The 16,221-nt window shown below is 42.4% G+C and overlaps 3 protein-coding genes across 5 annotated transcripts in view; 1 reads left to right on the top strand and 2 right to left on the bottom strand.

Moving 5' to 3' along the window:
* Positions 1–2,499, bottom strand: part of LOC109483989 (pseudouridine-metabolizing bifunctional protein C1861.05-like) — a 26,276-nt gene extending 23,777 nt beyond the window's left edge. The window contains exons 1-3 of the mRNA XM_019787146.1: positions 2,408–2,499; positions 925–1,002; positions 293–404 (exon numbers count right to left, since the gene is read on the bottom strand). Coding sequence (XP_019642705.1) covers positions 293–404; positions 925–997 — 185 coding nt within the window. The 5' untranslated portion in view covers positions 998–1,002; positions 2,408–2,499. The remainder of the gene's footprint in view (positions 1–292; positions 405–924; positions 1,003–2,407) is intronic.
* Positions 2,500–3,918: 1,419 nt separating this feature from the next.
* On the bottom strand, positions 3,919–9,122 carry LOC109484021 (PIH1 domain-containing protein 2-like). Of its 2 annotated transcripts, XM_019787187.1 has the most exons (6): positions 9,063–9,122; positions 8,388–8,597; positions 7,568–7,715; positions 6,255–6,691; positions 5,593–5,685; positions 3,919–4,357 (listed from the first exon to the last, which is right to left on the bottom strand). In XM_019787187.1, exons 2-6 carry the CDS (start codon positions 8,589–8,591, stop codon positions 4,199–4,201), a joined length of 1,041 nt encoding a protein of 346 aa, XP_019642746.1. In that variant the 5' UTR covers positions 8,592–8,597; positions 9,063–9,122; the 3' UTR covers positions 3,919–4,198. The 2 variants fall into 2 exon arrangements, with proteins under 2 accessions (XP_019642746.1, XP_019642745.1); XM_019787186.1 differs by lacking the exon at positions 9,063–9,122 and having other exon boundaries at positions 8,388–8,858.
* A 242-nt stretch (positions 9,123–9,364) lies between these two features.
* On the top strand, positions 9,365–16,172 carry LOC109484023 (uncharacterized protein C11orf57-like). Of its 2 annotated transcripts, none has more exons than XM_019787191.1 (6): positions 9,365–9,761; positions 12,604–12,709; positions 13,334–13,413; positions 14,058–14,177; positions 14,749–14,847; positions 15,247–16,172. In XM_019787191.1, exons 2-6 carry the CDS (start codon positions 12,629–12,631, stop codon positions 15,626–15,628), a joined length of 762 nt encoding a protein of 253 aa, XP_019642750.1. In that variant the 5' UTR covers positions 9,365–9,761; positions 12,604–12,628; the 3' UTR covers positions 15,629–16,172. The 2 variants fall into 2 exon arrangements, with proteins under 2 accessions (XP_019642750.1, XP_019642749.1); XM_019787190.1 differs by having other exon boundaries at positions 9,366–9,691; positions 15,247–16,171.
* The last annotated feature ends 49 nt before the right edge of the window (positions 16,173–16,221 follow it).

Genomic DNA, 16,221 nt, shown 5'->3' with positions numbered 1-16,221 from the left:
CCATGTGTGATGACTGTGCCTTACCTGTATGTTGTGTGGATGGGGCATGCCGTGTGTGATGTGCCTTACCTGATGTTGTGTGGATGGGGCATGCCATGTATGATGTGCCTTACCTGATATTGTGTGGATGGGGCATGCCATGTGTGATGACTGTGCCTTACCTGATGTTGTGTGGATGGGGCATGCCGTGTGTGATGTGCCTTACCTGATGTTGTGTGGATGGGGCATGCCGTGTGTGATGACTGTGCCTGATGTTGTGTGGATGGGGCATGCCATGTGTGATGTGCCTTACCTGATGTTGTGTGGATGGGGCATGCCATGTGTGATGACTGTGCTTTCCAAGGCTACTACAGGCTCCCCGTTTGCCAGCGCATTTCTCACCTCAGGGAGGACTTTGATGAGGTCTGAAGAGAACCATTGATGTGTTAAGAATTGCTTGTCAGAATATAGAGGAATCTAAGATCCATCAACATCATCAGAAGGAAATATACTATGACAACATTCAAAGATGGATAAGGGCACAAAACCAGAACACATACTGATGACCTGTCATGAAAGTTCATCTGTGTTGGTAGTTACATGTTTAAAGTTAAAACTTTTGATCCAAAAAGTTCTCTCACCAAGAGATTTCGACTCTAGTGTTCCTCAGTAGACTGACCCAGTGAGGCTTGTCACGTGGCTTCTTTGAAGTGTGATGCCAAAGTATCTGGTAGACATAAGGGCCCATCACCCTTCACTCAACCGCGACAGGGGCTGACATTGTCTACCAGATACCTTTGACCCAGTGTTGACGTCACACTTCAAAGAAGCCACGTGACAAGCTTCACTGGGTCAGTCTACTGAGGAAGACCAGAGTGACTGGTCGAAAGCACTAGGTAACTTTTTGTGTTGGATCTTAAGTTTTAACTTTAAACACATACTGACCTGAAAACCTCCTAGTGACTGGCTGCCAGGTCCCATGTCTACAGGTCTGTAGGAACCTCAGGTGCCGGAACATTCTCACTGTAGAACAGAGATCAACCATGGAACTGTGTATCTGTATCTGTATAGCCCATTTACCACACCAGCTTCTGTATCTGCCACCCTAGGATCTGCTTGGAGATTAGGTTCTGGACAGGTGAGGCTGTGTCATTTTGATGGTGATTTTGGAAAAGGGTTTTTTTTTAAAGTATCTATCTGATCACACCTTAATTTCAGCTGAAGGTGTTCGGAACTGTACATTGTCCCTCCCTGTTTGTAATTTCTCGTTGAAGGAATAGATGGTACAGGGGTCTCCCCAGAAATTCTTAGGACAGAGGTGCTCCCTAATCAATTGAGGAGAAAAGCAGAAAATTTTCATGCAAATGTGAAGAGAAACCCTAAATTTGAACATTTTGGGATGGGTTCTAGGATGTTGGGGAGAGGGGGAGCACCTTTGCTTCATTGGTTGGGGATAGCCCTGATGGTAGGACAACTAGGCCACAACTAGTGTTTGTAGTAGACCAAAGGTTAGTTGACTAGTCTGATGTCCTGCTTGTTCCCCAAAGAGAGTCCAGACCAGATGAACTAGTGTGCAAAATCTGTGCAGTTTGTTGTCATGACATGTCCAAAAAAATAATACCATCATCATTGCTTTTGTACAAATAGTTCTGCATTCTTAAACGTTTAACATCTGTATCCATAATATCACCAGGGTCCATAATAATTAATATCGCCACCTTGAGAAATAGTGTGCTTGAAGATATTTTTACTGCAACATACTTTTGGTATGCACTCCTTCACACATCAAATGTAGTAGGGTATGTTGCAGTAAAAATATCTTTAAGCACACTGTTTCTCAAGGTGGCGATATTATGGACCCTGGTGATATTATGGACACAGATGTTACTTCTCTTTGCATAAAAGTGTGCTGAAAAGTTGTCACCATAATAAATTTGCATAAGTAATAAAAGGCGATCCTTAGAAATTTTGACACTTCTCTTAAGCTTCATTCTTACCTTAATTACTAGTAACCTTGCCCTTGAACTTGAAGTAAACGAAGTTCAGCGATATAGTTTGCGTTATCCTCAATATCCTTGCGTTAACAAAATATGGCAAAAAATTTTCAGGAAAAATTAAAGCACTGTCAACCCACCAACACTATCTGGATAAAACAACAACAACAACAACAACGACTTGAATCATAAAGTCTTGGACTCCTGGAATCACGAACTTTTGACAGGTGTTTTCGGTAACTGCAAAGGGGGTCCCCCTATCGTTTTAAAATTCCCCCCTCCCCATTTTAGCGGGGCCCTTCCGTAGTGTACGTAGCTAGTCATTAGTGAATTCAATCAATTAACATTACACCAGGACGACCCTAGACCTTCACAAGTTGCCATGAAGTCGTACCCGTTCTGATTAAGTCGGTAAAATGTGTTTCCCACCTCACCTGGATCAGCTGGCGGGTGTTCCACATGCAAGGGTCGGCTCGGCTCCGCTCTCGTGCGCAGGGCTGTTTACGTCCTGCAGGGGTCATCCCGGGAACGAGAGCCCCATGCTAGCCAATCAGATTTTCGGAAGAAAGTGGCGCCATTTTTGAAAGTTTCTGACAAGTTTGTGAAGTTCTTCTTCAGGTAAACATGTAATGAAACTGTTTTTCGTTCATGTCCGATTTTGCAATTCTGTGCAGGTATAACTTGATGCAGAAAACGTTCTTCTAGGTTGAAACAAATGTCAACTTGTCAGTGTTGTCCTTGTTCTTACCAAAAGCCAGGGCCTGTCTTCAATTGATTTGAAGATATGATCTATGAATCATTTCATACAATCATCATACTCTACAATGATTTTCTTCTCATGTTGCTAATTTGAATCAACTTGAAGTTGTCTTGATTTTTGATTATGCAACAAACAAGTGTTGAACCAATGTCCTTGGTTGAACGAATAGTTAAATGTTACACAACATGCACTGTATTTTTTTATATTGCTTTGTGTGTATCAATGAGTGTGCAGACATGTTTTGAAATGTGTAATGAGTTCTGTAAAAAACTATAATGTGTTGATGAATGTTTCGAGTGACATCCACCACTCTTCTTCAGCAGAACTTGATACCCTAACACTTTACATAACAATGACCTTATGGACCTTGTCATGTTTAACCGTTTTTTCCAGTTGCTCATACATGCGTTATCGAGTTCTGTTAGTTCAATTGTGATGCTGAAGAAGAGTGGATGGATGTCATTCAAAGAGGGCCTGCAAGCCCTTTTTCGTAAGGCGTAATCAGGCCGTTTTAGACTTCGTAATTCGTAGGCAGCCTCCGCAAAAATCAGCGTAATTCGTAATAGGACATTAGCCGCAAATCGTAAAGTTGTAATCAGCTGTGAGACTTTAACGTAATTCGTAATCGGGGGCGAAAATTTTGCGTAATTCGTAATCACCCCCCCCCCATGCAGGCCCTTCTCAAAATGTCCGGATATTATCTCCGTAATTTATCCAGTAGTAAGAGTTTGAATTTCCTACGAGTATAATGTGTTCTGTAATGTGTGGTGAATGGCACCAGCAATTTGCTCCACCAGAATTGTGCTGTTATAAACACTTCATGAAACATACAGTGTAAGCAGCCTGATTCAGCGATGTAACACAAAGTCTTACATTCTCAATAAAGAAAAAATTCCACCATCTGTTTGGAATTGCATAGAGGTTTATTCTGATGTACCATATCTAAATTCATAAGGCTTTTAATTCAAAAATTTAGTACCAGTATATCTTCACTGCTTTGTGACATAATGTTACAAAACACACAATGCATTTCAAACATGTGTAAATAATTTCATTGGTAAACAACTGAATACCAAAGTTCTTTGATCACAACCATTTATTTTTCATGTGCACTGTGAACTATGTAACACCTGTAGTGCACTATGCACCAAGTAACATCTAGTGTCAGTGCACAGCAAACCAGTCAGAATTGCACTGATGAAGATGACAGACGGTCATCAAAATGCTGGCTCGTGAAAAAGAAATGGTTGTGATCAAAGAACTTTGCTATCTATTTATCTCAAACATGGTTGTGAGACATGCAGAATACAATTATATAAATTGTATACTAGTATATCGTATCAATTCATTTATTTCATCTCTCAGATATACAGAAACACTTTTAAAGTGTAAAGGCAACTTGAAGAAGACATAGGAATGTAGGCAACTTGGTAGAGTTTGTGTAACACATGTACACATGAGGTCATCATGACTGTAGCCCATTGGAGTCCATCTTGACCGGCATTGTTACTGTTAATAAAGAAGTCTTGACACTGAACTTGGCAGCTGCACGTTCCTCGTCGATGCTGTGTGGCAGAGCTGTCTCCAGTTTGTACTTTCCAGGAACTTCCAACACCACATCGTCCTGCACAGGGGGACACGAGAATTTACTGGAAATTTTCTGTATTTTATGAATTTATTGTAAAGTTTGGCACAATTTAGCCTGACTAAATCGCGCTCCTGGCGGCCGCCGCCCTAGGTTGGGGTGGGGGTCATTAACCTCCAGCCGAGAGCTTGTGTATACACAGGCTAGGCACAATTCAACTGTGGCTGCAAGGCCGATCTAACAATAAACCAGTCACTACAGTACTACTACTTCTACTTCCCAGGGACTTCCAACACCATATGGTCCTGCACAGGGGGACACATCATCATTAGATAGCTTTAAACAATGTCTAGAGTTAGATGTTCAAGGGTTAGGTGTAACATGTCGTTCAGTGTAATGTAGCCAGCTGCCGCCGTGCCATGTTGAAGGGCAGTTATCCCGGATATACAGATATAGACATAAGACTTTCAAACTCACGGTAAGGAATATTCTCCAAGCAACGCTTTTGGTCGGGGCTAGAAGTGGCTAGGATTTCTTAGTCTTAGGAGGCCAATGAAAGAAATCCTGGCTACGAGTATCCCGACCAAAATCTCTTCCTGGAGGATATCTTTATTAAGGCCACACCAATTTAATTTGTTGGTTCTCGGATTTTTTCAGAAAAAATATGAAGCAACAGGGCGAAAAAAAATAAAAATAAAAACAGGTCTAGGCATCCTATTATAGGCTTAAATGCTACAAAATGAGCCATGAAGTCAACACAAAAGGCTGGGTTAAAATTTAAACATTGAATTTTGAACTTTTAATCAAACCACTGCAATGATAGATGGGAAAACTGTAACAACTAGGAAGAAAAGGACTTTCCTCAACTGTTGGGGGGCAAAACATGAGCATTTTTCAGTTGATTCAGGACCAGAATCAAATTTTTTTTTTTTGCAAATCAGAAAAAAATGAAGAGGCGAATCCGAGAACCAACAAATTAAATTGGTGTGGCCTAATAGGAATATATACTAGGAACTGCTACAGGATAACTTCCCCAAACATCTATTTGAGGAACCAATAACAAAGTGGTTTCACTCACTCACTCACTAACTATCTGGTTTATCGTCTGTTGTTCCCTGTCATCCGAGGGTTAGACGTGCTTGCACAGCAATACTGGGGCTTGATGGCAGCCTGCCACTTGCCTCTGACGGTTTGATTAACATGAGAGGCAGTTGGCTGAGCAAGCAGCAATCGCTTGTTACACAAATTACATGTTGCTGAAGCATCAAGCGTACCTCTGAGATGTCCAGCTCACATTCCGACACACTCCTGACCAGGGGTAATGTGATCTTCAGCACAAGTCTCCTCGGCTTTGATCCCTCTGCGTCCTGTACAGGAAAAATTAATGCATGATAAACTAGAAAGGTAACACTTGCAAAGCAAATGCATAATGCTTACCTTCGGATACGGTCTGCTCTGTTAATTCTTACTCAAACATATACATGTAATGTTACATGTATATGGTGACAGGAGTCTACATGCCTACTATGAAATTGCTACATTATGTAACCCAACACCAGTTACTATGGTGACAGACGTCAACAAAAGAGGCCATTGGCCAGGTCAGAGGTTAGTGTTTGGAACAAAAGAAATGGAGCCTTCCTTCGGTAAACATAAAAACATCCATGATGACAACAAGTCTATCTATCTATCTATTTCTGTCAGACATGTGTACAGATTTGTGTCCGGATACATATTCATGCACGGATACAGATTTTTCAGAGTATGCTGACCGTGTCAGTCCCCACACCTGAGTGAGGACGCTTGAAATGGTGGCCGTGGATTTGTTTAAGGTGGATAGAACAAGAAGGTTAAGAACAAGTCTATATACACATCAATTGGCAGTTTGCAAGCAATACGGGTAAAAAAAGGATAGCTAATTAGTATCCAAATTTACCTTCACAGTGAGGTGAAAGTCAGGCTTGGTAAGCTGTGTCTCTGTGCTGGAGATCTCCTCTATCAACTTGGTTCTCCCTGGTTTGGGTTTGTCCTCAGACACTAGTGAGATGACGGGCTCGTCCTTGTCTTCGGTTTCCGTGGACAGGTTGGACAGCTGATGGAGGACGGACTGCGGAGAGTCTAAGACGTCACCCGATCCCGCGGGTCCCGAGGGGTCGCTTTTCTTAGACAGCTGCTGGAAGGCCTTGACCAGAGTCTTGTAATCTCCTTTCAGCTTCTCCTCACATTTCACGAACTTTGAGGACGTCGTCAGTTTGTACTGGTGCTGTACATACTCCAGAGCAAGGCTGATCAGCATGTCCTCCGCTGTCCTGTCCTTCGCCACCTCTTGTAACACGGAGGGGTTGAACACGATGGGAACAGCGGCATACAGCCCTGGACAGCAAAAACAGACAGGTTAAAGACAATGGGAACAGCAGCATACAACCCTGGACAGCAAAAACAGATGGGTTAAAGATAATGGGAACAGCAGCATACAGCCCTGGACAGCAAAAACAGATGGGTTAAAGATAATGGGAACAGCAGCATACAACCCTGAACAACAAGAACAGACATACAGGTTAATGACAATGGGAACAGCAGCTTACAGCCCTGGACAGGAAAAACAGATGGGTTAAAGACAATGGGAACAGCAGCATACAGCCCTGGACAGCAAAAACAGACAGGTTAAAGACAATGGGAACAGCAGCATACAGCCCTGGACAGCAAAAACAGACAGGTTAAAGACAATGGGAACAGCAGCATACAGCCCTGGACAGCAAAAACAGACAGGTTAAAGATAATGGGAACAGCAGCATACAGCCCTGGACAGCAAAAACAGACAGGTTAAAGACAATGGGAACAGCAGCATACAACCCTGGACAGCAAAAACAGGGAAACAGTACATAACCTCACCATGTATGTATGAGCAATGCAACTGAGCTGAAGTTCAAAAACTCCTATAAATTAGCCTAACTATTCTTGTACAAAAAATGTACTAGTACTTAGTATTTGTGATGAAGCATATATTGTGCAGGAGCAGGAAAGAGGAATTTCAGGCTGAAAGAAAGCCATCCATTAACACATTAATCAAGCCATTAACATAAAACAGGGAATCATAGATGAAATGTGAAATATAAGCCAGTTAATTGATTTGATTGTCACAAATCTTAACATCTGAATGAATAATGTTACAATGTCCATTCATAACTAGCATTTCAGGTACTAATATTATAATAATATACATGTACATGTATTAACACTGTTGTGTACCTTGTTCATCTGTCCCAGTGGACATCTTCCCACCGCTGACAGGGACAGGGTCCTGGTCAGTCTTGGGAGACGGCACTTTGTCAAAACTGCAGATGTTCAGGTACAGGACTCTGGCATCCTTAGCAGGTCCGTCCTTCTGCAGATGTTTCTGTAAAATTATAGGATGTTTCTGTGTCATGATTTCTTGGAGTTGGACCAACCTCATAAACTTTCCTAGCCTGGGTGCCATCACCAGGGCTCCCATACTAGTGCAGTGAGCCAAGTACTTTCTCCCTGAAAAAAATCATTTTTAAGGAGCAAGTATGGGAGTCCCACTTATAATTACTGAAATAGGATGGCACCCAGGCTAAAATTTTGCTGGCCCGCTACATTACTAGTATGTCCTTGCGAAAATAATTTCTTCAGGATGGTAGGACATAGGTTATCATGATAGAGATTTTCTTCCTCAGAGCTTCTGACTGGAGCTTCTACTGCTTCTCTGGAGATATGAGATACTATGAGGAAGATGTCTGGGGATTGAAACGTATTAAAGCTGGTGAGAAGACAATCCTTATTGTCTGTGTTTTTTATACACGTCGATATACACGTTATACAGGCATAAAAAATCATGAAAAGTGTTATGAAGCTGAATGCTAGTCCTGACACACATGTGGGGCTCGGGTACAGATGCCCAGCCCCGGCGCCCCTTATGTTTGTTTGTTTGTTTGTGAAGTAACACGTACCTGAATGTTTGTCCTGACACACATGTGGGGCTCGGGTACAGGTGCCCAGCCCCACCGCCCCTTATGTTTGTTTGTTTGTTTGTTTAAGTAACACGTACCTGAATGTTTGTCCTGACACACATGTGGGGCTCGGGTACAGGTGCCCAGCCCCGGCGCCCCTCCTCCTTAGCCTGCTGCATCTGCCCGGAGATGAAGTTCCTGTAGGCCTCCGGGTCGGAGTCGGCCAGCTCGTCCAGCATGTCCCAGATCCGCTGCGCCTGGCCCATCGCGGCCTCGCTGCTCACTCCGCCCAGACCGGACATAGCAAGCTGCGGAAAAATAATTTACGATACTTGGAGCCCCAAATACTGACTACGTGCTGAGAAATTATGCTGCTGAGTGCCGACTTGTCCTGGGGCTTGGTGCTGAGTTTTCCTGAACAGGGAGTCAATGGCCAGGGGCCGAGGGAGGGCTGAGTTGTCCTGACAATCAATCAATCAATCAATCAAAGTTTATCGCACAACAGTTGTCACAGGTACAATATATGGCAAGTTCTTCTGAGGTACAACTTATCAAACTGGTATCTACTCAACTCTACTGTCTAATGCTTAGGGAGGTATCCTTCTATTGTACCAAACTTAAGCTTTTCTATAACGTTAATATACTTGTCTACTACTACACTATTTTATAAACGTGATATACCAAGGGCATGTTCCAATGTCCTTGGATATACTAGTTAGTATGCAAGGAACATGGCTTACAAGATATAACATTATACAAGGAACATGGCTTACATGATGTACAGGAAATGTATAAGACCGACAGCGAGCTGCAGCTAGCGGCTGTCCTGTACAGGTAACATATGAAGCCCTGGCCTGCTGGTCCACACGAGGGAACAGGTGAGAAGTTCGGCAGGTGAGAGGAAAACAGGTGAGACGTTCGGCAGGTGAGAGGAAAACAGGTGAGCTGCTCGTTCAGTCTCGTACCCTGGTTACAGCGTGCTGTTGTGTAAACGTCATCAGAAGTGGTGTATTACAGACGTCATCAGAAGTCGTGGCAACGTCATCACAGATGCAGTACACAGTAGTGGGCTAAACCACTTTGTTGTGTGGGGGGTGGAAGCTACCAAACCTACTCAAAACATCCGTTTGTGGGATACTAGTAGCTGAAAAAAAAAGCTTCAGACAACTGAAATGAAGCACACAGAATCGCGGTAACGATGAAGCATACTCGTGAAAGCAAAACCTTGTCGGTGAAACTCTGAAATGTCACAAGTTTGGGGAGAGATCCGACCGGAAACGCAGCCCCTCTCACACCGGAAGTAGCATGGGAGACAGAGTTTTGCAGCCAGTGTGGAGGTTGTTATGTTGTCATCTCTCTCTTCCGAATTAAACACGGACTGGTCTCCAGACTTGGTGTAAAGGTGCAGTTACATCTAGAGACTTTGTGCGACAGAACAACTGCAGTATTTTTAATGCAGTTGCGGAAATTTGGTGTGTGAACGGCTTGGAAGTACGAAGTTGGAGGGAGGGGGGCATTTTTGGCACATATTATTCTAGAGTAAGTTAGAGTAGGTATTATTACCTCCGGGGAAGGAGATATCCTTCCGCGAGGAGGTTTTACTATTGTTCGAAACATTTCTGTCAGCAGCTGTTTCTCGCGATCGGCTGGACGGATTGGTCTGTTGTTCGGTATACGTATTGCTATTGGGCTGCAGATGATGCAGAACGTTTTTGTTTAATTACCTTCGCCAAGAAGGTTATGTTTTCAGAGGCGTTCGTGTATGTGTGTGTGTGTGTGTGTGTGTGTCTGTAAACACGATAACTTGAGAAGGCCTTGATGGATTGTCTTGATACTTGGTAGGTGGGTAGGTCTTGATGAGACCTCAAAATGATTAGATTTTGGGCTCCCTAGCGGCTTGTTATGGTACTGCAGCTGAACTTCCGGTTTTGATATCTCATGATCTAGACATCCTAGGGTGACGAAATTTGGATGGTAGGTAGCTCTTGTGCTGGGAAAGAAGTGACATGATTTTAGGCCCCCTAGCGGCTTGCTCTGGAACTGCAGGGATATATTCTTGAAAATATTCAAAAGAGGATAACTCAAGAACCGGTTGACGGATCGTCGTGATTTTTGGTATGTAGGTAGCTTACGTGATGCTTAAAATAATTATGTGACAATTATGCAAATATGGATGTAATTTGCATAATTTATGGGGAAATTCTATAAATCAGTTGCATTCCATGATAAGACAATTGAAGCTTGTGACATTGGTAATTGACAACGAGAGAAACACAGGCAGATATTGATTATGTTAATAATGACTTAATTTGCATAATTAATGAGAAAATTTTATAATTATGTAATGATAACTGCCTGGAATTTCATACTTGTGGTATTTGAAACTTAAGTTGAGGTGAACATCATTAAACATAATTCATTCAAATCAGGACCTCATTTGCATAATTTATTAGGAAATACTAGAATGCATTGTGTGTTAATATAAGACTGTCTTTTGGTTGAGATTATGATAAAATGATATAATTCATGAAAATTAGGTTAAATCAGGGGGGAATAATCTAATGTATAATTTGTCAGTCATAAAGATTAACATCATTTGGCGAAGGTATGAGATCGGGGAACTCTAGTTGCATATGTGTTGATGGGCGTCGAAATAAAAGGTTTTTAAGTGCTCCGGACACCCCCGTTATGCTGAAAATGGAATTTACCATGTTGTTAAGGAATGGGGAGGTTTCAGTTTTGGGTCTTACCATTCAAAAGGGGTCAAACAGAGGGGTGTCTGGTTCCTATAAAAACGTTGGGTGACGGCGCAGCAATGACGGCGCGGGATGACGGCGGGGGTAATGGCGCGGGTGACGCTGAACGCTGGGTGCAAGCCGAGTCAGCGCTAGATCTTCGTGTCGCGGCATTTATTTCCAGAAATACGGCGATACACGTCAATTTATTTCAAGTACGGCGCGTAGCTAGCATGGCAGCAGCCAGCAGAAGCGGTGGGCGGGCGGTATGCAAATCTTGCATGACGTATCCGCGTTACGCGTCTCTGATTGGTTGTTCGCTTCAGCTGAGATCGCCGGGCGGCAACATGAAGGGCGCGGGGACGCGATTTTTCTGTTTGAAAATATGCACTAAACGCTGTTTTCCAGGACTGCATAGCCACATCTAGTGAAAAAGTGCACAATTAATATAAATTTGGGGGGAAATATTTGTTTCTTTGTCGATTTATGGTGTCGATTTATGGAACCCGGAAGTGCAGCCGAGACCAGCGCGCAGCGTAGACCAGCGTGGCAGTTTGATGTGTACGATCAAAACATAAACAAAACTCCCGCTGAAGAAGGGAAATTATCCTGTATGTATGCATTTCAGATCCCAGTGACTATGTTTACGATGGGAATAATTGTGGATACGCACGATGCGCACGATAAGCCTCAGAAATTTATGTCGCAAGTGGGGCATTCTATAGGCTTGCACGGCCAATGTCTGGCACGCTACGCGGCGTACGTACACTGCTGCACATCACAGCCAGCGATTCAGTGTCTTAAAATATTTTTTAACATCAGTATAACAATATTTTTAAGCATATGTGATCAAATTTCTGTAAAAAAATTTGCACAATTGTAAACATAAAACATGAATAGATCGCTGCTATACTGGGCGTACCATTTCGCGTACATGGCCGGCTGCCCGGCGCAAATACTGTCCCGATTTTTCTCAGTAGAAAACCAGAATAAATCACGCACCCGTAATTTGGCTTCGACCCAGAGCTCCTACTTCAGAGTTGAAACCTCAAAAATAGTAACTTTATTAGAGCATGGAGGTATTATACCTCTATGATTGGAAGAAATATAGTATTGCGACACGTGCATAGAATTTGACAAATGGGGGGGGGGGCGTGGCGCTACCTAAAATTCTGCTGCGCTACCTAGTTTTTGCCCTAGGTAGCACACTGTGCTACTTTGCTCAAAAAAGTATTTCGAACACTGCGTTAATCAACAGTCCATACCGAACCAAACGTCAGTAGCCATCAAACCGGCATACAAACATATTACGCACATAACTTTCATACTACACACAAACAAATAACCTAAACCAATAGAAAAACAAAACCCGGAGGTTTGAAATCTACGATTTCCCTTGTTAGGTATACATTAACTTAAGGGATACACATCGTACGAATATTGAATGTATGCATTGTATTTGAAACTTTTAGACTGTGTCACTATTTTGCAGCCAATACATTTTTTTATATAAGATGATGACAAAATTTATTGTTTTTTTTCTTCAATTTTGCTCTTGATTAACTGTTATAACTTTCAGCAAGGGCATCTTTCCTGACGTCACCATGGCCGGTTGGAGAGGAAAGACGTCTGTAGACAAGCAGCTGCTCAAAAATGTCATCAGGCACACAGAAAGCATGAACAAGGTAATAAACATTACCTGACCTAGTTATGTTTACCGAAGGAAAACATGTTTTTGCTCCATTTCTTCTTCCTCTTCTTCTTCTTCTGTTCCAAACACTAACCTCTGACCTGGCCAATGGCCTCTTTTGTTGACGTCTGTCGCCATGGTAACTGGTGTTGGGTCACATACAATGTTGCAATTTTATAGTAGGCATTTAGGCTCCTGTCACCATATACATGTACTGTATGTGAATGTGTTTGAGTTAACAGAGCAAACCATATCCGAAGGTAAACATGATACATTTGCTTTGCAAATGTTACTTTTCTAGTATTAAATATGTTTTCTTACTGTTTAAGTATCAGTTCAAGGAATAGTGAGATTAAGTAGTAGTACCCTAGACCCTGTGAATTTGCTGTGCTAAAAATGGTAAATCTAGCATTGTAATTTTAAGATCACAGTTTATTATTGAGTGTTATTTTCCTGGCTCTTGCAATACCGAATACACACGGAATCGACTGTTACAAACCCACATTTCTGTTACATCGCTGGAGGTTAGATCTAAGCTAAGGTAGTGGATGCTACCTGAAGGGTCTGACCATCTCCAAGTTTCTTGAGTAACCATCTTTTGGCACATGTCTGTTCCCAGGTCCACGAGGAGTCTGAGATGTGGAGGCAGCACAAGGAGCTGACGCAGAGCAGGAGGAACGACACTTCACCTTACAGAAGGTAGACTCCTCATGTCAGAAATGCAAGAACACTCAGTGTCTTTAAGACCACCTTTTCTTCACTCAGCAGTTAATATGATTTCTTTGTTTAATTTTCCATCTTGCTTTTAGACATTGATATGCAAATTCAGTTTCATTATCATTTATATCATTTGTCATATTTATTTAGTATGTTTTCTGTACTTTGTTAGTCTGTTTTCATTTCTTTTATCATAACTACCTTTTGATTTACCTTTTATTATGTTATGTACATCATACATGTATGTCACAGGGAGCTTTGAATTCGATCGAAAAGCGCCAAAATGGAGATATGCTAAACTGTATAAATAAATAAAAATGAAATGACTCTTCCTAGAGCAAACAGATGAAACTGTGAATGTTGTATGATTGGTGGATCTAATACATCTATTTTCCTTTATTGTTGTTGCCATACTGAGCTCTTCATAGATACATGTATCTACCTTCAGCGTAACACACCAGCTTCTGATATGGTCACAGCTACATGTGTATGCCTGTTCTTAGGGGCCAGTGTTTGCTTATCTCTGACTTAAGTTGAAGAAATTTCCCATGACTCCCTACAACTTTGATTGTGTATCCCTGCCAATTTTCTTGTCAAGACAAAATTATTATTTTGTATACTTGCAGTGGGCGAATGAGAAGTGACAGAAGTGTTGACACGAGCGTGAGGGCGTCTGGGGGAGTTTCTCCCGGCAGCTCCTACTGGACCAGGAAGCTGTACCAGGCAGAGGAGGCAGATCCAGACAGGTGAACTTGTCTTCATCACAACAGGCTTCATCGTCATCTCACCAGTAAACTTCTCGTTTTGATCTACTTTGTTAATGTTTATTTTGCAGTGACAACACTGTAACGTGGCAAGATTAGGTATCGTGAATGAGTGATAATCTCCTGTGGCCACAGAAGCCGCCAGGCCCTAGTCGGCACCCTGGCTCTGATTTTCACCTCTCTGGCGTGATAGATAAAGGGCTTGGTACACAGGCTTCCCCCCCCCAAAAAAAAAAATCTATCGCTTATGAAATGCCAGGGTCTGGCACCCAGCCAACCCTTTTATAAACGTAAGGGTAGGGATTTGTGGTAATGTGATGATAAATCTAACTTTTAGTACAAGAGGTTTTAAGATTACATGGAGGTGCAATTCTAAAAACAATCAGGTTCTTGCTGTTTGTGTATTATTTTGTGCAGATGGGGACACAGTTTTGTGTGTTATTTTGTGCAGATGGGGACACAGTTTTGTGTGTTATTTTGTGCAGATGGGGACACAGTTTCGTGTGTTATTTTGTGCAGATGGGGACACAGTTTTGTGTGTTATTTTGTGCAGATGGGGACACAGTGGCTTCAAGGAGCTGTACCCGGATGCTTTCAGCAGCTCTGCCAGTACCGAGGACTTGGGAGAGAGGAGCAGGAGTAAAAAACGCAAGTCAGTTGCCTAGTTGTCATTCTAAACCCCGTGCTAATCTCCAACCTGATCGTCTCAAAAATAGAGTATCAAATTGGCCAGGCAGTATCCAATTGGCCAGAGGTCCATGCGTGACCCCAGGTGGGGGTTGTGACAAAAAAAAAGGCCATATATGAAAAGCTAACAATCATCCCCCACAACCTCTGCTTGGAGAGTACCCCGTGCCACATCACTTACCATTTTTCATAATTAGAAATAGAAGGCAAAGCATCAATTTCAAATGGTCCTTTAGTGTGATGTGCGGTTACCATTTTGTTCACCATACAAGAAGAAATGCATTGTTCTTTCCAAAGTGTAAGAAATGAACCTAATTTGCAGGAAGATAAGTAGCTGATACAATGTACATTTTCTTCCTACCAGAAAGAAGAAGAAAGCCAAGAAGAAAGATGTGTCCAAGAAAAGGAAACATTCCAGTGACTCGGACAGCTCTGCTCAGCGGGAGAGACGGAAAACGTCGAAGAAGAGGAAAAGAAAGAAAAACAGTGGCGACGATCACGGGAAAACCAAACTCACAACGCAACCTACCTCTCATCACAAAAATGGGCGAAATGATGTACAGGGTTCAGATATTTTTGTACCAGAACGTGCAGAAAAGGACAAGTCTGACAGACATCGTCCAAAACATAAACAAAGCCGCAGGTCTAGGAGAGACCGCAGCCCGGCAGACGCTGATAGTAAACACAGGACAAGAGATGGTAAGGCCAAGACTACGGGCAGAAAGAAGCACAGTGACGGCAGGTAGCATCCTGGTATTCTCCAAGCAGATGTTGTTCAGGTGGCCGCAAAAGACAGTATCAAATTGCAGTCTGGCCAATGGATACTGCTTGGCCAACTTGATACTGTCTTTTGCGGCCAGCTAAACATCTGGTTGGAGATTTGCATCCTGGCAGAAAGGAGAGAGTTTCACAGGAAGAGAGGAGTGCAGAGGAAAAGGGACACCATAGTGCTAATCATTATTTTTTAGCATCATGGATGAAACTGCTTTAGATTGAATACTACCCGGTAATACATTTTTTCATGTGGGGATAAAATGTGTGGTCCTCTCTTATGCTTAAGGAGGATTACGTTATGTATTTCTTGCAACTACATTGTATTCTACTATTAAAGTATTTTTTGAACCAACTTGTTTGTGATGTAAAATGTACCAGTCTTCAAATTCTAACACCCTACCGAGTAAAATAACTCGTACATTGTAAATCATCAAGGCCAGTGTGACATAATAAAACTGTTTATATCATACCCAGGCCGCAATAACACTCGATACGGGTGTTCCGGACAGTACATATAGAATACAACACTGGGTATTCCGTATTGCCCGACCGCGCGTTGGATCGC

The sequence above is a fragment of the Branchiostoma belcheri genome, unplaced genomic scaffold (assembly GCF_001625305.1).
Source record: "Branchiostoma belcheri isolate BF01 breed outbred unplaced genomic scaffold, Haploidv18h27 scaffold68, whole genome shotgun sequence".
Taxonomy (NCBI): Eukaryota; Metazoa; Chordata; class Leptocardii; order Amphioxiformes; family Branchiostomatidae; genus Branchiostoma; species Branchiostoma belcheri.
This window is presented reverse-complemented; position numbering and strand designations above follow the sequence as displayed.